The sequence below is a fragment of the Gadus macrocephalus genome, chromosome 15 (genome assembly GCF_031168955.1).
Source record: "Gadus macrocephalus chromosome 15, ASM3116895v1".
In the NCBI taxonomy this organism is placed as follows: domain Eukaryota; kingdom Metazoa; phylum Chordata; class Actinopteri; order Gadiformes; family Gadidae; genus Gadus; species Gadus macrocephalus.
The window spans coordinates 10085051-10112859 of record NC_082396.1 but is presented as its reverse complement, the minus strand read 5'-3'; the positions used below and the strand labels follow the sequence as shown (position 1 = coordinate 10112859).

At 44.2% G+C, this 27809-nt stretch overlaps 1 protein-coding gene across 1 annotated transcript; it reads left to right on the top strand.

The window, feature by feature from the left end:
- The first annotated feature begins 395 nt into the window (after positions 1-395).
- slc2a15a (solute carrier family 2 member 15a) lies at positions 396-19291 on the top strand. The gene is given in 15 exon segments (XM_060073207.1): positions 396-750; positions 2335-2433; positions 6182-6342; positions 8132-8256; positions 8640-8785; positions 9630-9762; positions 10320-10507; positions 13707-13817; positions 14307-14408; positions 14672-14747; positions 17533-17582; positions 17584-17661; positions 18265-18328; positions 18331-18497; positions 18499-19291. Coding segments are annotated over 15 exon segments (1578 nt in total). The 5' UTR covers positions 396-705; the 3' UTR covers positions 18532-19291.
- The last annotated feature ends 8518 nt before the right edge of the window (positions 19292-27809 follow it).

Here is a 27809-nt window from a genome sequence, read left to right as displayed (position 1 = left end):
CACAATTTGTAGCCCTTGTATTTAAGAATGGAAAATATCTGTAACACCCCAGAATGGTGAACTAAGTTAAAATTGGTTCAAAAAGATTTTGTCATATCCTAAAGCAAATAAACAGTCTACAGCTAATTAAATGCTGCAATGAATTAATGAGTTTATCCATTTACTTTTTAGCTCGATACTCATCACCTGATATGTTTACATCTATACATTTAACTGAAATGTATATACTTCTGAGAAAATTACAAATCAAATACCGGTCCAATATCAAAGTCTTAAAATGTAGCCCACAGTTTTTCTCCGGTGTCCTGCGTGCTCGCATACTCCCTTCCGTCCCCTCCTGTCCCACTAGCAGCCTTTCTTTGGTATTTGTACAAATTCACTTAGCAAATTGATTTCAGCATGCTTTCCCTGGTCATCACGTTACTCCCAGTCATGTGATGACACTGTCTGCGCTTGTTAGCGGGCTGGAAGGAGCTCTGCTCGGGGGGGGAAAGAGGCCAAAGATTATCCAACTACAAACTACTGTAACCTGTTGGCATTGGAGTTGGACTCGTTTGACGGCGCTATTGTAAATGATGGCCCCGCCTGCCAGGAGATGGGTCCGTCTGTGATACTTGGACACTAAAGAAGAAACTACTGACTGGGGTCTCTGACTGGTGACTATTTACTCACTCACCAGCGTGGAACCCATTCACGTTTTAACAAATGGCTGAAGAAGTATTATTAACGTCACCCGGGAAAATATCATCGGTAAGTCAATGCTTTCCACTCGATTGCATGAACGTTTTAGATTGTATTTTATTTATTTATTTACCAGGCTGCACATTTTTTGCACACTTTTTAGTTGCTATGACACATGGCGATAATATGCGTGAAGTTATGCCAGGACACCGAAGAATGGAAGTTCTCTAAACATAACGGGCATGTACGGTGAATAGATCACAATATAATATAAAATGCCTGTTATATGCCTATCACTCAATACACATTCGTCGAATATAATACAATAAGGGTTTCTGTACAAAAATATGCAGACCTGTTCACCACCTCCACGATGACCTATGACCTAGAAACCCTCAAAAACTTTGAATTTCACTGAGGGAGAAAGTGTTCATTTACCAGATCACTGGTTCCTATAAAGAGTAAGTGTCTTCTCTATAGGGTACACACCGCGTCTTACTACGTGCGTAAGTAGGCTACCTAAGTGACTGCATCTGGTTTATTAAGGTTCCCAAATTCAATTTTGTATTACTCCTCTGCCTCTACCTTGAAAGGAGTCTCGGTTTAGGTGTCTTTGTGATGGAAGATGTAATTCGTGTACACTTACACATCCAATCCGTACTGTGTGTGTGTGTGTGTGTGTGTGTGTGTGTGTGTGTGTGTGTGTGTGTGTGTGTGTGTGTGTGTGTGTGTGTGTGTGTGTGTGTGTGTGTGTGTGTGTGAGAGAGAGAAAATAAATACACAACAGGTTTAGTAGCAACTCAGAACCATCAGAGAGCAAGAGGTACCATCAGTATCTCACCTGATAAGGCACAGCTTAAATACTTAAAGCACGACTCTGGCTGTATGCAGAGAAATACGTTTCAGGACTCAAGGTGGATGGTTCAAAGTTTGAGAACAATATTAGTGATACAATTATAATCTAAATCTATTGCCTGACTTTGTTCTGTATGTTATATAAAATGGTAGGCCTACGTGAATCGGTCTTGATTATTGTTGCACGTTGTCGTCATCATCATCATCTTCATCATCATCATCCTCATCCTCATCCTCATCATCACTGTTGTCATCTATTTACTAACTGCATCTCCTATGTATCTCTCTCTCGGTTGTGTTTTATATTTACCTGTCTGTCTGTCTCTCTCTCTGTATCTGTCTCTGTCTGTGTATATTTCTTCGCCTACCTCTCAATATATCTGTTTCTGTCTCCGTCTGTCCCTCTCTCTATGCTGTGTGTCTCTCTCGCTGTATGTCTCCGTCTGTCCGTCTCTCTATGCTGTCTGTCTCTCTCTCTCTCTCTGTCTGTCCCTGTCTCTATGCTGTCTGTCTCTCTCTCTCTGTCTGTCCCTGTCTCTATGCTGTCTGTCTGTCTGTCTCTCTCTGTCTGTCCCTCTCTCTATGCTGTCTGTCTCTCTCTGTCTGTCCCTCTCTCTATGCTGTCTGTCTCTCTCTCTGTCTGTCCCTGTCTCTATGCTGTGTGTCTCCCTCTCTCTGTTTGTCTCCGTATGTCCCTCACTCTATGCTGTGTGTCACCCTCTCGGTCTGTCCCTCTCTCTATGCTGTCTGTCTCTCTCTCTATGTTGTCTGTCTCTCTCTGTCTGTCTCTCTCTGTAGTACCTGACCAGGTCCCTGTTGGCTGTAGCATTCCTCACCTCCTTTGGGAGCTCCATGCTCTATGGCTACAACCTGGCTGTGGTCAACTCTCCTGCAGCGGTAAGACACACACGCACACACACACGCGCGCACACACACATGCGTGCTCAGACACACACACGCTCTCAGACACACACAGTCGCTTAGACACAAAGACACACACACACGATCAGAAACACACACACGCTCACCACGCACAGACAATTTTAAGAAGTGAGGCTGAGAAACAATCAAAGGGTACAATGAAAGTTGGTGTTACTACTAAAGAGTAGGGCCCGACCGATTCATCGGCCTGCCGATTTAATCGGCCGATTATAGCCTTTTTGAAAATAATCGACATCTGCCAAAAAGACGCCGATTACAACCGATTTTTTTTTATTTTATTTTTTTTAGAAATGTTATTGCGCTTAGTATCGTGCAGATTGCGCTCCTACTCGCCTTGCTAACTAACAACTTTTGCTGGAGTAAAAAAGAGGAGATTGAATTTTACCGTACAACATGAAAGCATGCTCGCTCAGGCAGCTGCGCGCTCACCTCACCAATGTACACAAGACGCGTTGTTTGAGCATGTTGTGCCTGTTTTTCTTTAGGTCCCAGGCCATGTTAATTTGTTATACTGTAGACTCTAACAGTGAGACCATACTGCTCAGCACGCACGTGTTAGTCACTGCTCACGAGCGCAGCACATTGGGAGTTAGTTATTTATTTTACATTTTACATTACACTCATTTTTGACTGTAAATGTATTCTAAAACACTCAAAGGTTCTGCATTCAATTCACATATTCGTCAAAAGTGTTTAAAGTATATTTAAGGTATCAAAAACTACGTTTTATAGGCTTTTTTTTTTTTTTTTTTTTTTTTTATAATCGGCCGATTAAATCGTAATCGTAATTTTTCTCTGAAAATAATCGGCATCGGCACTCAAAAATCAATATCGGTCGGGCCCTACTAAAGAGTACACACAAGTTTGTTAGTTATTTCAATTATTGTACTGCCTAAAAGTTCAGATCAGAGGAAACAAAGTCCATTCCAACACACTCTTAGATATGTTTAAATTGATAAAGGGTAACTAGGAAACATAAGGAATACTCTTTAACATAACTTTGACTCCCTAATGACATGGCTGTAAGATGAGTGTTTGAGTGATCGCCATCCGGTCTTATTTCTCCAACTAATAGTATTAGAATGCTTCCTGAGAACGATTAAAACAAGGTTAAGAGTAAGTGATAGAGCAACATTCAAAATTGAGTTGTCAAGTAGTTAACTCTCTACAGAGGGAACGGCAGGGAGGTCAGTTTGGGGAGAGTACCATGCAGTAGAGGCACACTATACCTGCAGAAATAAACTGCAGGCATAAACTGCAGTTTATACCTTTAAATTAACAGTTTGTACCAGTGCTGTATGATTATATTTGAGTATACTCATGAATACATCTGTTCATACATACAATTATTCAACCATTAACCAATGCTAACACACCACACATTGACAGCATGCAAAAAAAAAACACATTCACAACAAACTTTTATTTTGTGAGCCACAAAGTCAAGGTCTTGCATTCTGGATGTTGGAGGCTTGGTGTCTTCAAATGACTAAGTTCTCTCAGTAAAAGTATTGCAACAGGAGCTTCTCCGAACGACAAAAGTTTTTCGCTGGAGTTTTTTATGTTTTCCGACGCTTTCCAAGGATTCCGAAAATGCTTCCTACATTCCCCTATCGCTTGTTCACCATACTATTGAGGAGATGGGCAGGAGGAAAGGAGCAGTAATGTAATGAGACCACTGAGTTGCTCAATAAAGGAGTTGTTGGCTGTGGATGCTCTGGGGCAATCAATTAAAATATAATGATGCATTAATCAAATGTATATCAAGCCCCTATGCAATGACTACATTAGGATCTGATCGAAGACCTTCTATGGCACAGTGACGTTTGTGACACAGCTTCACAAAAGTATCAGTAGGTCAGTCTCTATATTTCATCGTTGATTATGGTAGAGAGAGAGAGAGAGAGAGAGAGAGAGAGAGAGAGAGAGAGAGAGAGAGAGAGAGAGAGAGAGAGAGAGAGAGAGAGAGAGAGAGAGAGAGAGAGAGAGAGAGAGAGGTAAAGAGAGAGAGAGAGAGGTAAAGAGAGAGAGAGAGAGGTAAAGAGAGAGAGAGAGAGAGAGAGAGAGTAAAGAGAGAGAGAGAGAGAGAGAGAGAGGTAAAGAGAGAGAGAGAAATATGGAAAAGGAGGAGAGGAGAATGTGTGGAGAGGTCGGAGGAGTGCTTGTCGTGAGGAATTCCGGCTGAATTACTTGGGGTATTTGTCTTTATTGGAAGGAATGCGCCCCGGCCCAGCCGGACTGAGCTTACAGTGAGGCCTACATCTGCTAGCGCTGACAGCCCAACTCATGCTACACTAAGACGATAAAAGTTAGACTGAGAGTTTGGCAAAAAATATTATCAAAATAATATAGCTTTAGTTGTTAAACCGTTAAGCAAAGCTTATTTCTAATTAGAGTAAAACATTTATGGGTGTACAAGCTTATATTGGTGTGCTAGAATTTCCAAACCACCAAAAGAAAACACTATAGATGGTATATGTAACCTAAACGATATCCGGTTGACATTTTGGTTTCTGCCTCCATAGTTAGTTTGACTTTTCAAACCTCTTGTACTGGGTGGAAAATAAGGTATTACTGTATTAATTAGTTAATCTAACGTCCAAGATAAGTTATGAACTGCTAACTGTTGTTATTCATTCAGTTATCATTGTTAATCAAATAAAGTGCATACCAGGTACTGAATTCACAGCATTTATTAATAGTGTTTGCCAAACACCAACAACTTTAGGTAACACTTTAGATTCAAACTGACGAACACTCGTGCTCCTTTTTTCTGAATCAACTGAAACTCGTGCCCTCTAGTGATGAATAGATTACGAGTCTTCAACCCAAAATAAAATTAAGTAAGATAGGTCCTGGGGAATTGGATAAGACTGAGACACCACATGAGAGCAGAAGGCAGATAGGGGGAGAGAGAGGTAGAGAGGGAGGTCGGGCAAGAATGAAAGAGAGGGAGACGGTGAGAGAGAATATCAGTCTTGTGAATCCCAGGTGATCGGCCACAAGATGCATTGCCCTCATTCCCCCCTTTTGTCTGATTGATAAGGCATGCCCTCTTATTGGCTTGGTGATGGAGGATCGATGGGTTCCCTGTACTTAATACGAGTTCTGGGAACTGTATTCCCCGAGTCATTCTAGGGAAGGATTTATTTAATTCCTATAGGCATAGACTTCCTCAACAATAGTCTAGAAGAGATCTTCCATTAGATATCTGCAATGAAGAATTGATACAACGGGGAAAAGTATATACTGTATGTACACTATGCCAACCTTACTGAACTGGTTACCCCCGGTTAAAGAGCCACCATTGAAGAACCAGTCTACCCTACTTACTTTAACTCGCGCTATAAAAAAAAAGCTGACATGCCAGAGTCTACATTATGTTTCTCCTTTGTTTAATTGAGAACCAGACGTGTGTGTGTGTGTGTGTGTTTGTTGCATCTTCTAATATTATGTCCAGTATAATCTGTTGTATTCATGGGGAGATAAATAAATACATAAATTCAAAGGTGGGGGCTTGAGGGTTCGGTTCCCAGCTGGACGGTTGCAGGTTCGATCCCCAATGTGCAAGAACCCCTTAATCCTGCCTGCTCCTTGATGACACGGGTGTGAATTTGTTTTGAAAACAAACGTCTGCTTAATGACGTAATAAGCAAGTAACAATGAATACTAATATATATATTCATGTTTCCCCGGGCTGCAGTACATCAAGAACTTCTACAACCGCTCGGTGGTGAGCCGTAATGGCACGATAATGGACGAGGAGTCTCTGACCCTCATGTACTCCCTCACCGTCTCCATCTTCGCCATCGGGGGCCTGGTGGGCTCGCTGATGGTGGGCGTGTTGGTCACACGCTTCGGCAGGTGAGAGAGCACTGTCTCTATGTCTCTCTGTCGCTTTATCTATATCGATAAAAACCTCCCACATCCCACTAACGCCTCGAACACATGACTCTGTAGTCCCTCATTGGTCCCTCGGTGCCAATTCTCCCTCCTTCCCCGCGTGATTCAACAGCGTTTTTCGTTTTTTACGAACCGAGTTTGATTGAGATGCTGAATAAGGTAACGTATAGAAAGAGGTAACCACTGGTTTGCCGGTTACTAATCCTGTTTTCTACTGTTTACCAACCCTGTTTTAAACCGGTTACTAATCCTGTTTTCTACTGTTTACCAACCCTGTTTTCCACCGGCTGCCTGACATTGAACGTGACCCGGCAGAAACCAAACAGAAAGGCATACTTGTCTACTGGCACTTCAGATGGAGTCAATCGCATATTTAGTGCACGTTTTCCTGCAGCTAAAAACGATGCAGATAAGCATTCCTTTTGGTGGTAAAAGGGTATAATTCTCTCTCTCTCTCTCTCTCTCTCTCTCTCTCTCTCTCTCTCTCTCTCTCTCTCTCTCTCTCTCTCTCTCTCTCTCTCTCTCTCTCTCTCTATTTGTTACGTGTCACACACACATGTGCTGTGCTGTCCGCTCTGTATTTGTTACGTGTCACACACACATGTGCTGTGCTGTCCGCTCTGTTCCATTCTCTTGTGTGTCTGTTCCATTCTGCACTGTTGCATTCTGTAGTTTTCCTTCCTGTTCTTTGTTTGTTCATCTGTGCTGGTCTATGCCGTCCTTCTTGTAGTGATTGGTCATTGGCCGTCCTCTAGCCCGTCACCCCTACCCAATGCCCAGCAGTCCGCTTGACCCATTTGAGGTGGTGGGACCAGGGCCATTTGGCACTGCCAACCCAGCGTACACTCAGTCACATCTGGGGCAGCTGTTGGCACTACCAACCAAACCAGTGCCCAAAAAACCCCACAAAACAACATTCCCAAAGAATCACACTGCATGTTTTTTAAAGTATGCCGTTACAAATTACACGTTATACAACGGTAGTGTTTTACGCAAGAGATATAGGGAAGACAGACAGACACACCTATGCACGCAAGCACGCATGCGCACACCCAAACATACACACACACACACACACACACAAACACACACGAACACACACACACGAACACACACACACACATACCCCTAGGTCGGACCCTAGGTCATGAGGTAATCCCAGACCTGAGTGGTAACCTTGCTCTGTCGTCCCCTTGTGGCCTGCATCCTTCAGAGGACACTCGTCTGGGCCCCTTTGACCTTTGTCTCCTAGTTTCACTACCTCTGCCCTTCAGACTGTGTAATCAGTACCTCACCGCTAAAGTCTAGCACCCTGACCACGCACACTTGATGATCCGGAAGGTTTGTTGTTTTAGTTTTTACTGGACTTTTTTTACATGCAAATGAAAAGCAAGAAATTTACTATCCCATTCCAAAGGAAGATGGGTTTCGTGGTGGGATGGTTTGGAGGTTTAACGGCCAATCACGGCGCTTGTGTTGGCGTTTTATTGCTAATCGGGGCCTGTGTGGGTACACGGGCAGCGTGTGTATATAGCCGACGGGATGCTTTTGTCTTTCACGGACCTCTGATAAATACCGTCGGAAGAAGTTCAAAGCATTCAAATATTTGTGTTCTCTGTTTCTTTGTGTTTTGTGTTGTGTGTGTGTGTGTGTGTGTGTGTGTGTGTGTGTGTGTGTGTGTGTGTGTGTGTGTGTGTGTGTGTGTGTGTGTGTGTGTGTGTGTGTGTGTGTGTGTGTGTGTGTGTGTTAGGAAAGGCACGGTGGTGAACACCAGCGTGCTGGTGTTCGTGGCCAGTGTGCTCATGGGCTTCAGTAAGGTCTGCGGCTCCCCTGAGATGGTCATCGTCGGTCGATTCATCACCGGCATCCACTCTGGTAGACACACACACACACACACACACACACACACACACACACACACACACACACACACACACACACACACACACACACACACACACACACACACACACACACACACACACACACACACACACACACACACTATTATTGATACAGACAAACATAGAACAGACATATAGACACACACACTCCAAACGTGCAAAAGCACTGAACAGAATATGTACCACAATGTACAGAAGCAATCGTTCAATCAACGCGACGCAACAAATATAACACGCATCATTCAACGCAAACGTGTACCATGACATTCAATTGGTGATTTCATGGACAGTATGTACACTCTGGTTCTCCATTGAACCATGGTTGAATCCCGCTCTCGGACTGATCATTTGCAGGTATCTCTCTGAGCGTGGTGCCCATGTACCTGGGGGAGATCGCTCCCAAGAACCTCAGGGGGTTCCTGGTTTTGGTCCCCAGCATCTTCATCTGTGTGGGGGTCTTCTCGGCGCAGCTTCTGGGCCTGCACGAGCTGCTGGGAAAGGTAGTCCTTTCATTAACGGAAATATTATTTATTAACGGATATATTAAGGTTCATCAAATATTATTTTGTTTAATCCCAGACATGAATTTAGGGAATATCACACCTGAAAGTACTGGAGATTATAATATATACTATAATATATACTATAATATAACTAATATATTATAGTAAGAAAAAATAGGGAAAGAAGAAAATATTGATAAATAAAGGACAATATATAGACAGGAATTTTACCCTTCTATCTATTGATTGCATCCAATTATATTAGTATTATTAGTTATTAATTGAACACATTCGCATGAGCCAAAAATACTCTAGTCAGAATTATTTTGTTAGTTGCGAGATTTTGTGCAAGAGTTTAAAGAAATTTTGTAATGTAATTTGAACTGCAAATTCAAATGGCCATGGGATACGCTGGGGGGTTCATTTTGGAGTAGAAAACAAAATATACAGCAATCTTCATCTCTTTTGGATGTTTACTCGACTATTTTTATATGGGAAAACAGGTTTTCCCAAAACACAAATAAGGAGGCATTTCACAAATCTCACCAAAGCGTATTACTTTATGAGTCCATGAAGTCAAATCTGCCCCCCTGGCACCACTCTCAGCCAATCAGAAACAGGTACCAGTAGGAGCTGTGCTCTTCCAGCGGTCCTGCTGTTCCTAAAGGATGGCTTTCCTTCCATTACTCTTTAATAGGACCAGATCGCAGGACTCTCTCTCTCGTGTCCTGCCCATTAAGCAATACGACCCACAATTCCACAGTGGAACGGATGAGAAAATGTGTGTTACTTATTTATTTATTTTCTCAACTAATGATGTCCTTTGTTGCCATGGTCGCAGGAGGAACACTGGCCCCTCCTCCTCTCCCTGGTCGCCGTGCCCACCTTCATCCAGCTGATGCTGTTGCCATGGTTCCCGGAGAGTCCCCGGTACCTCCTGATTGAGAAGCACAATGTCCACGCTACCATCACAGGTTGGTGCGCTTTTGTTAGGTTGTAGCTACTGTGATGCAGTGTTTTGGGGGGGGGCTGAAATGCCTATGTGGTTGCCGGAGATATTTGACATTAAATCTTTTGATGCTAACTATTTTTAAGTTAAAATGCCCTTGCATGCAAGCAATCTCCTAACTACTTCACTCGGGGGGGGGGGGGGGGGGGGGGGGGGGAAGAGGACTTCCACCACCTAAAAGTGGTGTCAAAGGCCTAAAATGGTTGGGAGCCACTGATGTAATGGGTGGTCTTCCAGTTGCATGCCTGACTAGCATGTGTCATAATATATTGGATCATATGGTGCAAGTGCATAACTTTGAAGGAGGAGACTGTGGAAGTTATAGAGGGGACTAACCCATAGTTATATTGGACCAACAGAATGAGTGACTGAAGGGGAAATTGGCAATCTTGAAACCACAAATCAGTTGTTAGTTACTTACAGTACCATGGAAATGTCCAATTTAAAAACCCACAAGGCAAAGTCTTGCCATTTGAAATGGAGGTTCTGTACCTCCCTCTGTACATCTCTCCCTCTCTGCAGCTCTGAAGTGGTACAGATCCAAGTGTAACATCCAGGAGGAGATAGAGGAGATGCAGGAGGAGCAGCGCTCGCTGTCCTCCTTGGACACTCTGTCGGTGTGGCAACTGTTGCTAGACAAGAGCGTGCGGTGGCAGGTGCTCAGCGTCGTGGTCATCAACATCGGGATGCAGCTGTCCGGCATCGATGCGGTGAGTTGTCTATGGTGGGCCAAATGAGAACGCATGCAGAGCCAAAAAAACATTTCCAACATTTCTCTACTATTTGTATTAGCTATTTATTCAGTGTTGGATTTTATTTTATTTTTTTTATGTAAATTGTTATGCTGCTGGAAAACTGTCATTCATTAATTAAGCTGCCTTTCTGACTAACAACTTACAACTAGGAGTGTGAAAAAACACAATTGTGTATCAAAACCTTTTCAGCATTTGCATCACGTTGACCCGTGGTGATGTGGTTTTACATTCAGAGAGTATTTAGCAGAAAATGTTTCTCTTCCGGGTGACATTTTCATATGGTAAATCAAATGGCAAGCTAATGATTGTTTTGTAAAACTAGCCTTAAGGATAAGGCATCTGGCATGTGGTCATGTCTGTTGGTAGGTTTTACCAAAGATGTGCCAATGCTTGGCGGTGAGGCTATTGCATTGTCGTCCTTTCTTTTCAAAAAGCTGTTTTCAGTGTCGGAACACACCTGCCTTGAGTGTCCACAAAGCCAAAACGGAAGAAAAAGATTATGGCTTAAGGCTCAGTTATGGTTCCACGTCGACGCAATGACCACGCAGACGCTTCGGCGCATCCGTGAACCTGTTTTGGTTCTGCGTCGGGGTTGTTAGTGAGCGGACCATTCACAGCCCATGCTGCGGCCTCAATGCAAGGTTAACATTTTTGGGAGGCGCACGTCAGGCCCTTATGGTGGACACAAGGATGGTCCGAAAGGACGTAATGGCTTCCGTAAACCCCCTTGCACTGCGTCGACTTGGAACCATAACCTTTACTTTGAACACAGAGTCTACCTCAAACACCCCACCCTCCCTCCTTGCCCCCCCCTTCCCTCCCCCTTTCTGATATCCCGAGCCTATTAGACATAAGACCTCCAAAACGATGGAGGGGGGGGGGGCAGGGCCCTAAACGGCCCCTCATAGTTTCATAATCCTCGCCCGGCCCCCACCGCGCACTAAAACCCTCCTCTCAGAAAACGCTGCCGTCATCAGTTTTGCGCTGATACCATTAACCGGCCAATCCCCCCGCCTCGTTCCCCTCTCTGCCCCGCCCCCATCACCGCCACCCCTCCCTCACTCACGGCGCCCTGGGGGTTCATTAATTATTCAAATGATTACCGGGGCGGCCGGGGCCAGAAAGAGCGTGCTCAGGCGCGTCGGAGCTGAACTCATTAGCGGCCGCCTGTCCTGCTTGTATTTTTAGCTGCTAATTACAGCTGCTGCTGCTAGCTAAACCGCAGCGGGGCCGCTTATTTATACGGGGAGGAAAGGTGCGGAGCTCTGATAATGTGTCCTATGATAGGGTTATCGGCTGAGGGCGGTGCTGGTGTCGGGGAGCGGCGGTCAGCGGGGGCTTTGTGCACGTCCTCCATTAAGAGGATCTAGACGATGGCGGTGAGGAGATCAGTGGTGAGGACGAGGACGAGATAGATGAGCTGTGGTGCTGATGCTGAGCCTCGGTTTGCCTTTTCGTGCTCTTCTTCTCAGTCCAACTGATGAAGGTGAAGAGGAAGGTGAACGACGAAGGTCGCTGCGGTAGCGACGGTTTACCGTTATGATGATGATGATGAAGGTCGTCACGGTATCCGTCTTGGCCACGACGATGGCCAGGGTACAGGTTCTACGGCACCAGGGAGGTCAGGATGACGGTGACCTTGGGGTGGTTAGTGATGATGAAAATGAAGGTCGTCATGGTCATGACCGTGGCGGAGATGATGATGATGATGATGATGAGGATGCAGGTTCTAAAGCACCAGGAAGTGACGAGGAAGGGTAGGATAACAGGGGACTGTGTGCGATTATAGTGATGATGATGGTGGGGATGGTGTTGGCGGTGACGAAGATGCTGAGCAGATGCTTTCCCTCAAGTGAATGTAACAGTTGGCAACCCTTGGCTCAGCTCCAGGTGGTGTGTGTGTGTGTCTCTTTGTCTCTCATGTGTGTCGTGTGTGTGTGTGTGTGTGTGTGTGTGTGTGTGTGTGTGTGTGTGTGTGTGTGTGTGTGTGTGTGTGTGTGTTGGTATGAGTATTTGTGTGTTTATGTGTGTGTACCTCAACATATAAACTGCCATGCTTGTGTTTTGTGCGTGCGTGTGTGTGTTTGTCTAATGTGCGTCCTGTGTCTCATTTTGTTGCTCTACATCTTTTGTGTGTTTGTCGCTCATTTGTGCGTATCACGTTTGTGTAAGCATTTGTGTCCGTGTTTGAGACTTAACTTGCACGAGGCCCTACCTCTGTCTGTGTGTTCCTTAATGTTCACACTGGCTCGTGCGTTCCTTGTGTGTGTGTGTGTTTGTGTACCATCTAGCTGGGGTGCAGGCCGTCTGTGCAGTGTGTTTATTACCTGCTGCCTGGTGCACTTACCTTCCCCCGGAGCCTCCAATTGAATAGAATTGAGATGGAGCGGATGTCCTCAGTCTGTCGGCCGCCGTTCTCCACCACCTGTGCCAACAAGCACCACCTGCGCCCGCGGCACGCACACACACACACAGACACACACACGCACGCACGCACACATCTACACATTTACACAGACACACACCTCAACACACCATTACACATACGCACATACCTCAAGACACACATTCTGCTGTCTCTCTCCTTGTTTCCCCAAATCGCGGCTCTTGAACGTGTGCCATCGCACACAAACGGCCACAAAGTCAGGCGGTCGAAGCTAACATACGGAAGTTGAAGACGATACACGTGGGATGGAGATAAGCTTACGGCAGATGTGATTAAGACTTGGGAGGTTTGAGATGAGAGTAGGATGCTATAAAGGATCAAATAGAAGACTAGGATAGGATTACAATGAAATGTGAATGTTGACCCAATTCGGATAAAATGTATCAACCTTGAGTAGGTGAAGATAAGTCCAAGCGCGATTGAGCCACCTTAATCCTACCTTCATCGAGATGAAGTTGGGATATTGGTGTGATGGGTTGGATGAAGCCCTTAAAAGGTAATTTGTTAAGTTGTGGGTTGTAATCAGTGTCATGTCAATGCCCATGTTAACAAATGTTATACCCTTCAAACTTAAAGCACTGCATCACGGTTGACCACCAGCTAGTCTGATGACGGTGATGCTAACGACGATGATACTACAGACTGTATGATAGCCGGGATCCTTGTTTGCTCACGTTGAGTTGATAAGTGTTGTCGTTTCCTCTCCAGATCTGGTTCTACACCAACGACATCTTTGAGAACGCGGGGATCCCGGCCGGGGAGATCCAGTACACCACAGTGGGCACGGGGGCCATAGAGATCATAGGGGGACTGATTGGGGTGAGTGGATCCTGAGTGACTGTACCCAGTTGCCCCCTCTTATTATTATTGAGTTGGAAGTTGGTCCGTGAATTGTGTAGATGAAATCCAAATGATGTGTTCTTTTCCAGCGAATAACTACATTCTGAACTCTCTGTGTATGTTCGGTTTAATTAATGTCATGGGTTAACGCGTTCAGTGACCTGCTATTTAGGTTATTTAGTTCTGGTTCTAATTACAATGAAAGTCTTAAGGAGCCGCTGTGTACCAGTGGGTTCCTGTGCTGCACCGTGGAGCAGTGTGTGCACCTGTGTTGCACAGTGAGCGTGGTGTGTCTCACTGTGTGTGTGTCTGTGTCTGTGTGTGTGTGTCTGTGTCTGTGTGTGTCTGTGTGTGTCTGTGTGTGTGTGTGTGTGTGTGTGTGTGTGTGTGTGTGTGTGTGTGTGTGTGTGTGTGTGTGTGTGTGTGTGTGTGTGTGTGTGTGTGTGTGTGTGTGTGTTCTCTCTGCAGTGCTTCACCATAGAGAAGCTGGGCAGACGGCCCCTCGTCATCGGGGGTTTCACCATCATGGGCGTCTGCTGCGCTGGGATCACACTCTCACTCATACTGCAGGTGTGTTTGTGTGTGTTTGGGCCCATGTGCATTTGTGTGTGTGTTTCAGTACATGTGAGTCTGTGTGTGTGTGCCTGTTTATTTGTGTGTCCACCAATGCATTTGTGCCTGTACATGTGTGCCTGTGTCTGTGTGTGTGCTAAATTGTGTATATGTGTGTGTGCGATCTCTACATGTGAGCCACCATGCTACATTACCAGGGTTGTAGCCCCCTCTCTCTCTCTCTGAGGTGTTGGTATCTGACTCTCTGGCGCCCCCTGCAGGTCAGCCTGCCCTTCATGCGCTACATCAGCGTCACCTGTGTGGTGGGGATCATCGCTGGCTTCTGCATCGGCCCAGGTAGGTTACCCCGTCTCCCCAACGCATGAATCATGCAATACATGATCATCTATCATAGTGTCCAGTATAGTACATAATTTAGTGTGGACTAATCTACTGTAATGTAGTTTGATTGTATAGAATATGCAAAGTGCACTGGAGTGTTTTATAATTTAGTGCAGTATTTTATCCAACAGTAAACTATAGTTGAGTGAAGTAAAGTGTAGTACTTTATTACACATTACGGTTAAATAAGTATAGTTATTATCCCATAATTATAGTATTAGTGTAACTGATCCGGTAAAATATAGTGTAAAATAGTTGAGTGAAGCATAGTGTTGTATTTTATGCAACAATAACATTGGTGCAGTACAGTACTGAAGTGTGTAGTATGTTTGATGCAGTAAGATAACATTTGGTACAGTATACATCTGTTTCTGCATCAGAAACACAATCAGTACAACATATTGCATTTAATCAAAGGGAATTGTTGCCCTGTTTATTCCCATATTATATCCCACTCTGAAATGCTTTACTATTGTGTTACGTATTTTCTGTTTAGTTCTATTCGTAACAGTGATGTGAGCCAGAACCTGATGAAATTCCAGGACACATGAGTTGGCCTTAAGAGTTCAAACCAGATACATTTTTTGTGACCTGATGGCGCCTCCTAGAGGCTAAACATTATAAAGCATTATTACCCTTTTCTCAGCTTTGATAACCACGGAGTTCATCTTTATTTAATATAACACGATTACATTATCACTATTTAGTTACCTTTCTGCGGCACAGAAATAAATATGTATTTGTCTACGTTCAAATTTATTGATTAGATGGTCAGAGTTATAGCAATAACATAATTTGAAAATAGAATAGAAATACAAAATAATTGGTGTTTTATATAGAATAATTATATTTGTGAAGAATTCTCATGATTTGGTCATTCATCCTGCGTAAGAGAGACAAATCACATTTTAGTTGGATTGTATGATTTATGGCTTTGACGACTGCCTCAGTTTTGCTTCATGTTCTATTGGTTGATTCTGTCTCAAGAGCCCGCCCCTCATTAGCCTGGATCCTGCTCGATTGGTCGGAGGTACAGGGTAATGCGGTTTAGGAACATGAATAATGAAACTGAATATGAATTATTCATTACAGATGCCGGCCCCATAATAGTCGGGCCAAAACTCAAAATTGCGTTTAAATTACCGAATTTATTGTCTCATTGGCAGGGGTGGACTTTTTCTTTTTAGTGGGGTTTTAAAAACGACTCTCCAGAGCAGTCATTTAACTTTCTACTTCATTTTGTTTCATTTTACCCCTCCAAGTACAAGTTTTACAAGGAAGTTTTTTCATCGACTAACTTTTTAAAGGTTGTTCTTTCAGTTTGATACCGCCCACCCCGTACATCAATCATCATACATTATTTAACAGAATAAAATAATATATAATAATTTTATGGAATCGTACAAATTTTTTGGAATCATACATAATACAGTTTTTCTCAGTCGCTTTGGTACATTTCTCAGATCAGAATTGAAATTAGCAAAGCAGTAAGTGCATTTCTCAAAACAATGCGTTCAAATAGCAAAACACCATGGATTACCTGCAAAAGCCAGTCTCTTGCTCAAAATCCTTAGTTCATCTCTCAAAAGTAAATATCTGTTTCAATGAACATGTCAGTGCCATCAGAATGACAAGTCCTTGTGTCATTGTCTACGGATATGACAGTCAAATTGCTTAGTCATGTTGTCAATATAACAGTGTACTCTGGAGGGATGTTCTGATGTAAACCATGGCTAAAGTTTTGAAGACAATTATTGTAAATTGTAAGTTACACCTTAGTGTATGTGGGAGATTGATTGCAAGAGAACTTTGACTGTTTGTACTGTAATTTTTTGACAGGCAATGTCATTGCTAGAAATGTGTACATAGGAAAATCTCCTTAGGGTTAACTGTACATGCATTGCTGTAGGAATTACAGTGCAGTCATCCTACAACTCCTGAAGGATGCAGTTCCTGTCTGTTGGGCCACAAATTCTCAGACAATGTAACATTGTGTTGTGCTCCAGCTATATATATACTCCAGTTCATGGTTCAGGAGATGCACCTTTGAGCTATTTCCAGTACAGGTTGATCGTTGTTGATCTAACACTTCACACATTTCCCTTCTTTAGAGAAAGTCAAGATTCACCTGGTAGCAATTTACTCAATTCAGGACATATTTATAAAAAAAGAACAAAAAAAAAAAGTCTAATGCCAGTGTATAGAAATGTATAGAAAATATGCTTGACATATTGTGACAACTTGTTCAACCATTTTGCATGTAAAGACTTATGCAATGAACTAATACCTAAATGTTGTGGGGGTGAGACTATTCCATAGAGACCATTAAAAATACATTTTGATCAACATGACATAAGCAATTGAAAATGTAGGAAAGAGCAGAGAATTGTACATAATCATGTGCATGGATGTACCAAAGCATTGCAACGTGTTCAAGTAAATGAGAAACTGTTTTTTTCATGTGCACAAGTGACACACTGATGTGATGATTGAACAGGTAGTTTTGAGAATTTCAATTCTGATCTGAGAAATGAACCAAAGCGACTGAGAAAAAAACTGTAATACACGACAAATGCGTTTTCCACGCTACCTCTTCCACCTGTTCCAAACAAATGGCCCGAACCAACATCTTCAACACCTTACATTGCGTCACAATGGCTTGCGGAGTGTACCGTAGGAGCGTGCATGAGTTCCGTGCACACGCGCGTGCTGACGTGCGTGCCCATGCATTGTGTTGCAGCGGGCGTGCCCTTCCTCATGACGGCCGAGCTCTTCAAGCAGTCCCACCGGCCCCGCCGCATACATCGTGGGGGGCTCCCTCAACTGGATCTCCAACTTCACCGTGGGCTTCGTCTTCCCCTTCCTCCAGGTCATCCCGCCGCACAACCCAAACATCCACGCCTAGAGACCCCCCCCCCCCCCCCCTTATTTAAAACTTTAACTCTGTCCTGGAGGTTCTGCTCAGAGACCCGCCTTCCCTGGCTGGACTGAACCAGGTCGCTTGTATCTCTTTGGTCTTCATTAAAAGGCGCAGGAGGTTCTAGTCAAGTGGTTAGGGGACAAGTGGTTGGCTGAAAGGTTCCAGGTTCAAACCCCAATGTCCAAATGCTACCATAAGGCATCCTTGAGCAAGATATCACAGTGTAGTGTTCTGTAATATGAGGGAATGTCCAGCATAATAAAAAGTTTAGCATACAGTATAGTTTGGACTCTTCTGGAATGTAGTGTTTTATTGTATGGAAAATTAAGCAGTGAAGTCCCCTCACCCATAATGCATCTTGAACTGTAATTGATTCTTTGGTTACAAACAGGAAATGGCTATAAATAAACTCCTATCAATAATGAGCAAGTCACGGTTTGTGCTTGTTCCTTTAGCAATTAAACTCTTTGTTTGGGTACAAAGCTGCTTCGGTCTGTTGCGTCCTCTTCCACCCATTCTGACGTCTGCCTCCCCGTCCCTCTCCCGCTCCAGATGTCGGCGGGCGCCTACTGCTACCTGGTGTTTGCGGCGGTGTGCTGCGTGGTGGCCACCTACGTTACGCCTTCATCCCCGAGACCAAGAACAAGACGTTCGTGGAGATCAGCCGCATGTTCTCCAAGAAGGAGGCGGTCCTCGAGACGCAGGTGCTGGTGGCGCCCGGACACGTGGACACGCTCAAGCTGCGCAAGATGAACGGCGGCTACGGCACGCTGGAGAACGGCTCCTCTGGAGCTGGACAGCTCCAGCTCCGCGCCCTGACGGGACCGGACCGGCCACCGGGAACCGGGAGGACCCGAGGGAGGCCAGCGTAGAGTGGGAGGCGTCGATGTCACTCACTTCCAGAGCCACCATCTTGGTGCCTTTTCAGCGTAAGAATAAAAATAGGTTGTTGTTGTTTTTCTAGAAGTTACCAGTACCAAGATGGTGTTGGCTCGGAAAGTGCTTTTGGAAGCTTAGACCACACGATCCAACCCTCCATCTTTAGGCCTCCCCTGGTATGACGTGTTCGGCTTTTACTGTTATCTTTTGAACCGTTTGAATGAAGATGATGAAAATACGCCAAACTATCAGACAGATGTATTATTATGTTGTAATTTAAACTGAAAATAAGATGCATCTATATTTACGGAAAGAGTTGACGAGCGTGATTGAGGTTGGGGTATAATGGGGTATAAGTTGTTCTAATATAACAAGTCTGGGGTAATGTATGTCTTTATCCTGAAATAAACCCAGACAGGGTGATGCAGAACCAAGACCCAAATCGGAAGGAACTTGAATCCCCAGAATGGGTTTCTTTTGCGATGATGGCTGGATTGATTATCCCGTTAATTGAGATAAAATATAGAATCATTTAATGTTTACACTAATTACAAATAGTCAGTTTGATTCTGATACTCATACCAGCAGTCCGGCATTCAGAAATAACAGACCGGGATTGACCAATCAAAATAGTGTATTAATCAAAGCCGTGAAATAAAATACAATAAAATATAAACGCTTGTAGGCCAAAGGGCTTTTACACTACCGAGAGTGTATAAATGATTGGCATTGGAGTTCCCTGTGGACATCAAACTACTAATCCTGGCAGTGTTGAGCTCTCCCCATTGAGCTAAACAGCACGGTGTACATTGCTGTGTATATAAAGTGACATTTTAATGTACTATATTTTAACAATTTTTGTTTTAGGGTTAGGGTTTCTTTTACTAAAATAGATTAGCAGATTACAGTGTTTGTTATTTGCTTGCTACTTTCGATAAGGTGAATGTCTGATTGGCTGGTTTACATGTTAAAGTGCGATCGTTTGTTAAAGGTTTAAGTTGTCGTGTAAGGCAATAAGAACCTGACATGTTATTTTCTTATACAGGGGAGGCCCAAAATCTTCAAGCAATTTTGGGGCAGGCCCTGGCAAACCTCATTATCTCTTGTCCTTGGTCAATGCAAATATGAATGTTAATATCCAGACTCCTTCATATACACTAAAACCACCCACTCACTCACTTGTGATAACATTTGGAGGGCCAGTTGTTGTTCCTCTACTCTTGACACTGCATCACAGCTGGATAACATCTGAAGGGCGAAACCATTCTGTAGCATAAGCTTCTCAGGGGGAACAATCAGAGGTATAAGTTATACTTTTCTAGAACCACCATGTTGTCTTGGCTAGCATTGGCTATCTACGTGATAGAAGTTCACCATGTGTCAATGACAAATGTAAACTTTTTTTCATTAGCACTCTTGACTATTTGAGGTAGAGTTTGAATTAACTCAAGCAAAGACTGCCTCCAAAAATATAAGTATATATCTATATATTGAGCTAGATGAAAGTATTTTAAAAGGTGAATGCAGGTGCTACACTGTATATGATGACAACCAATGAGGAATGGAAGTTTTTGAAGAACGTGGTGTATGATTGTAAAAAGCATGAATGCATTGGGAAGAATAAATCTTTTATGTAATTTATTTGATTTCTCTATCAGAAATAGACAATTGCCTGATAACCTGTTTTGAATATCAAGTCTTATTGCTATTTGGTGTTTGAGATGAACATTTTTATGATATTATTCTGTATGCTTGGTTTTTGTTCTTGCATTAATTAACAGTACTATTATTTACACCATCACATTTGGTGTTTTACTTGCTGTTAATTTAAAGATTAAATTGGTGTACTATACCTCGTTCCGCGTGATTTTGTGCATGAATGGTATTTATTATCTGAAGGTGAAAACAAATCAATACTGACGCCTAGTGTACAAAATAGGAACTAGCCTTGTCCTTGTTACTCACACATTGAGCTTCCCACTTAATGTCAATTGCTTTATTAGACAAGACATTGCCTAGACACAAACGAAGTACACAAACATTTAAAAGTCTCCTTCCATATTCTGGAATGTAGTTTTGTTAGAACATGCTTTCTCCGTCTCAATTAAATTACATTTAAAGGGCTTTATTGACAAGGAAAAGGTAAAAAGCACAAAGTTACAACAGAAGTAACATATCCTAAAAAATACGTTAAATTGTAATTGGTCTTGCTGAAAGCCGAAAGCAAGTAATGATTATTTATCTCCACCTGACCTCTTCCTCTGGCCTTCTCATCTCTCTCATCTCTCTCTCCCTCTTTGTTTGTCTTCTTCTGGCCCCTGACTTTATATATGCCTCCTCCCCCCTGCTATTGTCCAGAAGCTGTTAATGCAGCATTGGTAGTAATGTGCTGACAGCAAGCTGGTGAATGTAGCACGTGCGTGCTACCTACCGTCAGACTGTGTGTGAGGGGGGGTCCTACGACCCCCCGGTCAGGGGCTGTTGGCGGTAAAGCACCACCGCGCCACACAGGCCGGTCGGGAACGGCATGCTCACATTTCCCCCCCCACACACACACATATCCACACGCACGCACGCACGCACGCACGCACGCACGCACGCACGCACGCACACACACACACACACATCCAGGATCACATCAGCGACATGTTTGGACATGTGAATGTTGTTTTATTTGCTTTTCTAAAGTGCATGAGAAGTGATCATTGACCCACGCTTGTGCTCTCTCTCACACGTGTATATATATATATACACACACACACAGACACACACACACACACACACACACACACACACACACACACACACACGCACACAACCACAGACACTCACACACAATTGCAGCACTGACCTGAGATGGGCTGTGTGTGTAATTGTGTGAATATGTGTGTGTGTGTGTGTGGGGAGGGAGGGGGCTGTAATAGCAGGGGTTTTTAAGTGTTAATCACCGTTGCCCTCTCTCTCTCTCTCTCTCTGTGTTTTCTGTCTTTCCCCCTTAGGGCCTCAGACAGGCCCAGAGGTTCTTGTATGCTAACGCCGTGGCCCTAATAAGCATCCGATGGGCGGGGCGGGGGTGGTTGGGGGTAGGGGGGGGGGGGGGGCTGTTCTGCAGGGAGCAGAGCCAGTATTACTGGACTGACTGTGCTGCTGACATGTGGATTCTCTGCAGTCATTTGAGTCTGGGGATGTGGATTGTGTCCCCCCTGGCCCTCATTGCGAATGTATTAGGCCTTTTCCACCCGGGACCTTTGAAGTAGGAAGCTTATGTATCTGGGTTTTTGTGTGTGTAAAAGGGTGTGTGTTGTAAATGAGTCCTGTATTAAGGAACACATTGTTCATTGTTTTCTTAGTTCAGTATTGGAGCAACAAGACAGCTTTGTTACACACTGGGGTGTGTTTTGTTGCTGTTTGATGATTGAAATCAGACAATGACTCGTATATGGATACTACTTTGTGGTGTGGCGTTCAGTGGCTGGGACAGAAGAGCGCTGCACTGAACAGAACCCAACACCAGAGAGTGCTGTTGTTTTGTTCATTGCGCGTTAGCTAGTTCAAGAATGTGTCCAGTGTAGTGCTGGAAAGCCATAGGTCCAATCAGGTGGAGAAAAAGGAAATTATTATTGTGAAATTAGCATGGGAATTACAGTTTCCATGTCTTCTTTCAAACAGCACTGTGTAGGAATTTGTGTGAACAATTATTCTGATAGTTCTGTTGGTAAGAAAACAAATAGTATATTACTATTCAGGTCAATTCCATTTCCTTTCTTTCCAGTGAGTGTAGTAAGCGACCCCTTTGTGAAATCAGAAACTATTTTCCCTTTTCTTATTCAGCATTAGCACGTATATGTAATGGACGGGTCAAGCCACAAATACATATCCATACTATAGAGAACCTCAGTCTAATACGCATTCACAGAACAAACTCCCTTTAGAATGGTAAAACTAAAGTTGCCCTTACTTTCAATCATCATCTGCACTTCAAGGGCCCGCAACTCGGAGGCCCCACCACACCCCAGACAGGGACCTCGGCCCGCTCTCTAGGCCACTGATAACTCACATTATTGGCCCCATTTGAGGACCACAACAGGCCCCTCCGGCCACTCCCCCGTTTCCTCCTTTCAGCTCCCCCTTTCAGCAGAGGGGGGAAAAGGTAGCGGCAGACTTGTTATTTTCATTTACGACGCACAAACCCCTTTTGAGAACAACAAAGTGCCAATACACAGCGTCGTCCACACCTCCCCTGTTCCAATACGCAAGGTGGCCCCTGACGTGTCTGTGACTGTACTGGGAGCGCGGGGCCCCTTTCTCTTTCTGGGGTTATTTCTCTTCTCTTTATGGGGCGGAGGGGTGGAGGAACGGAGCGGGGGGGGTACCTTCCGACCTATTTGAAGTCATTGTGCTCCCTCCGCGGCTAATTTGTGTACTGGAGAGGCCTCGCTTCATCGCAACGAGTAGCGACAGTTCACAACTACCTGCAAAGCTGGGGTTCCACTCCCAGGTCCGCAAATACCCAGCGGCGGCTGGGAGAATGAGTGAAACAGAGGTGGGGTGGGTGGGAGGTGGGTTTGTCTGCCCCACACCGCCCCCGTCCCCCCCGTGTTATGAATAACAATACCTCTGTTTCCCAGTGCTCAGTGAGTTTGGCCCCTGTGATCCACCGCGGTACGAAGGCCCCTGAGTTAGAGTCACAGAGTCACAGAGTCACATAGCCACGAGCCAATCATAGCGACCACCCTAGTTGGTGTATTATCATTATATATTCCAGGTGGGGGCAGGATAGTGGCCTGGGGAGGGTGTGTTTTGGCGACTCCCAGCTTAAAGATTTTTGGTGTTTGATCCCAGTGTCAACAGCCTAACCAGTAGGCATCCTGAAGCAATGCCTGCTTACCCTCTCCTGCTTCTTAATAACAAGGATCTAAACTTCTCTGGTTAAAAGTGTTAAAAGTTCTAAATGACTAGTAAATATTAAATGTGTGTATAGTGTGTATAGGTCAGTGGTGTTCACTGCAAGAATTGCCTGTTCTATCCTCTCACCTCCTTTCCACGTTGTTTTGTCACTAAAGTTATATTTTTTATAGTTTCATGTTTTGAATTCAAAATCACGGACACTAATCTTTGAGGTGTCCCTGAGATGTCTTTGGGCAAGTCACCACACTGTTACCTTGAGGAGAGTGCCATATAAAGGAGTCGGCAGCTTCACGTTGGCAAACAGAAGCCCCCGGTGTGCAGGCTTTTTACTGCGGTGGTGTTAGCAGTGCTTATGGGCGACTAACACAGCTTGGATTCCTGCAGGAGCGCCACATCTGCATGAGGTGCGAGAACGGACAGCCTAACAACAACCTTCGCTTCAACTTCCCAAATTTGTACTTGAGTAGTTTCACTTTACTGGTTTGTAACGAGGATGTTTGTTTTTGTGGTGTGCGTGTGTGTGTGTGTGTGTGTGTGTGTGTGTGTGTGTGTGTGTGTGTGTGTGTGTGTGTGTGTGTGTGTGTGTGTGTGTGTGTGTGTGTGTGTGCAGCTGCGAGTGATAAATCCTTTGTTCAGTGAGTGAGAGATGTGGTATGAAGGTGTGTCCACCGAGCCGTTTTGGACTCTCTCGTTCTCTATCTCTTTCTATACCTCTCTACCTCTCTCTCTCCCTCTCTCTTTCCCTCTTCCTACCTCTCTCTACCAGACAGAGATCGCTGACCCACTCCAACCCTGTCATTAACACCCGGCTCGTCGGACCCAACGCTCTGGAATGACAGTAAAACACATCCGAAGCCTGTGAAGATTGCACCAGGTCAAGCACCCTTCTGGCCCTCCTCTGATGTTCACTGAATGCAGTTACTGACCAGAAAATACGTTTTTTTCAATGACACCTACAGGTAGACTGTTGATGTTTGGGTTTGGACCAAAGAATCTTTTCCCCAGGTGTATTCTACCAGGTGTCTGTACACCTGTGCTATTCTGCTGACGGGTATCAGGTTCAACCGTCCTGTCCCGCTTTCTGCCCTGAAAACACGTTTGGTGCGGTGGAGGGGGGGTGGGAAGTGGGGAAGGTGGAAGGTGACCAGCCCTAACTGGTAGAGTCAGTATGTACCTGGCTTGCTGCTGTCTAGCGTATTCCTAGCGTATGAATGAGTCCCTGGCAGCCAATAAACAACATTAATAAGCATCTGCTGAGAGCAGACATGCAGATGTCTGATCAATACACACAACTCGCCTGGTATAGAACGGGTTGGACGTGTGTGGGAGTGTGAGAGGGCGAAACAGAGAGACAGAAAGCCAGAGAGATTCCAAAAATACTTTCTACATTTAGTTGGATGTCGTCAGAAACTATAATTTGCTTCTACGCATTCAGGCGTTTGTGTGTGTGTGCAGATGTGTTTGAGGGCACGCTTGCACGCTACACATACGCCCAGAATGTGTATACGTGGTTCATTCAACCCTGTATGAAGAATAAAAATAAATAAGAGGACAAGGGTAAACAATAGACAGAAGAACGTAAATCACCTCTTATTTTTTTCTTTGCGCTCCACCTCTGCGTGTTCCTTCCCGGGTAAGACCAGCAAACATGGCATCATGATCAGTCTCAACCACCGCAGGAGAAGAAGAATCTGCTCTGGGGCTGAAGGGAGCGCTAGCCACAGCCACCCTGATTACAGTGGAGCTTCCGCTATAGATTTCAACGAGCACTTAATCTATGCAGCCTTAATTGCACACATCGATTTATTGTATCTTTTTTTCATCAGATCTTGGATCTTTCTAGATTACATTGTATGAACCTTTTAATCTTATGTCTCGAGAAAGTCAGGAGTTGTAAGGCCGCTCAACTCCCAGCCGAGAGGTACTGAGTCCGATCCCCCAATGTCTGAATTCTGTCAGTATCTGTCAGTATCCTTCAGCAATATTACTTGCTCCTAAAAAGGGCTTGAATCGGAATTCCTTGTAAATTCTAGTAAATAGTCTTTAATGTGTGTGCTTGTATTTGTGGGGGTGTGCCGGTCTCTTCTTGCTTACTACTGTTTCATGTCATGTTGTGTTGTGTGAATTGTGTTATAAGTACATGTTGAGTACATATTTGTAGTATGTTAATACGTATTAGCTTTCATATACGTCTTTGACCCCCTGACCTTTTTCGAACTCTCACACACGTCACTTTCCCAGGGCCGGCAGGTCAGATGTGATACTGTGTGTGTGTGTGTGTGTGTGTGTGTGTGTGTGTGTGTGTGTGTGTGTGTGTGTGTGTGTGTGTGTGTGTGTGTGTGTGTGTGTGTGTGTGTGTGTGTGTGTGTGTGTGTGAGAGAGCTGTGAAGTGTGAATTCCCTTTAAAACAAAAGTTCAAAGTTCCCCTGTTATGAATCCCATTGTCAATATGTGAATTTACCAACATCATGCCCTGCGTAATATACTGACTGGATTATGTCGTTGGATGAATAAATTAATTAATTGTCACAGTGATTTAAACAATAGGTTGGTAGGAAGATCAAGGGTTGCGGAGAGTGACACTACTTGCAATACCAAAACTGTTAGGAAACTTACTGAAATATATTGAAATAGAATACGTGGTCCGAGTTTATGAGAACTGATACAGTCAGAGCTTCATGGCGATGCTGTGACAGGGTGAAAGAAAGAGGGAGGGAGGGAGTGAAGAAGATGGATGGATTAAAGGGGTTAAACAGGGACGTGAAAAAGGAGAAATCTATTGGAGGTCAACAGAAGTCCCTCAAACTGGAAACACTGATCACACACACAGCGCACACAGTTTCCATTCAACTTCTCTATTCCCGCAAATAAAAGATTATCGTTTCCAGTCAGTGTTTAATTTGCAGTGTTTAATATTAACTTTCTGAGTTGAGATTCAATTTATTCAAAACAATTTATACGAAATCATGCAATACTGTTCATTCATAAGGATGTGCACCCTATAATTTATGTTTAACATTTATATAATACCTGATCTCCACCTGCCTATTTTAAATTATTTAATTGTTCTTATTCACCAAGCCATTATTTTATACCACCAATGCACTGACATCTCCCATTTGAACCACTGTGGTGATCAAACGTGCTTCCGACCGGGCTTTGATCTCAACCCTCAGTTCAATTACATTATAACCCCAATGACAAAATAAAATCGATATACATCTTATATCATTTAATTAAACTCATGCGAGTTATTTGTTACATGCTGCCCAGTCGATGATACCGAAAGATCCTAGCATTTCATGGCCATTAATGACACCTTAACTCAACACAAATAGACATGCACACACACATACACACGTGTTTATTGTTCAGGCGCATATGACAAATACACTTGAAGCTCGAATCAACTCTCATCTACTCTGATGAGAAATCCCCTATAAAATCAACGCTTGGCATGGAGGTGGTTCCGGTTCCACCGTCGGGAGAAGATGGTGGCTGGGCTGATGGGTTGACAGGGAAGGGAAGGGAGCGGGAAGTGGTCTTTAAAGAACACGACAGTTCTCCGGGTGCTTCCCCTATTGATGCTGGATTGTCTCGGCCGTGGGGCCATCCTACAGGTGATGGATCAGTTAACAACAGTTTCCCCTGAAGACCTTTGATTGAGTGCAGCTTATCTTGGCCTGAAAGAGGAGGGGGTGGGGGGGAGAGGGGGACCGCGTGCGTGTGTGTGTGTGTGTGTGTGTGTGTGTGTGTGTGTGTGTGTGTGTGTGTGTGTGTGTGTGTGTGTGTGTGTGTGTGTGTGTGTACGGCAGGGGGTCTTTTAGCGCGCTTATTTATGAGCTTCTCTTTACATATTCATTCTCCTACCGTAAAACAAAGGGGACATAGAGGAGCTGCTTCTCTGCCTCAGAGTGTGTGTGTGTGTGTGTCTTTATATGTGTGTGTGTTTGTGTGTGTGTGTGTGTGTTGGTGTGTGTGACAGAGTATCTCTGAGAAAATGCATTCATATGTGTCTGCATGCGTGCAGCATATGACTTTCCATTGCAGGTGCATGTTAAAATAGATAGGTTAATGATAACGATCATTGCGATGGATAAAGAGAAAGAGGGAGAGAAATAGAGATAGAGAGAGAGAGAGAGAGAGAGAGAGAGGGAGGGAGGGGGGGACTTTGATGTGTGTGCCTCTTTCCTCATCCCGTTGATGTTCTCGCTGGTCTTCCACTGCTAAAAGGGGGGAGGGGGCCTGACAGCCTGGGAAGTTCTCCAGCCCAGTCACCAGCATGGCATCATGTCGTTAACCTGTACTTC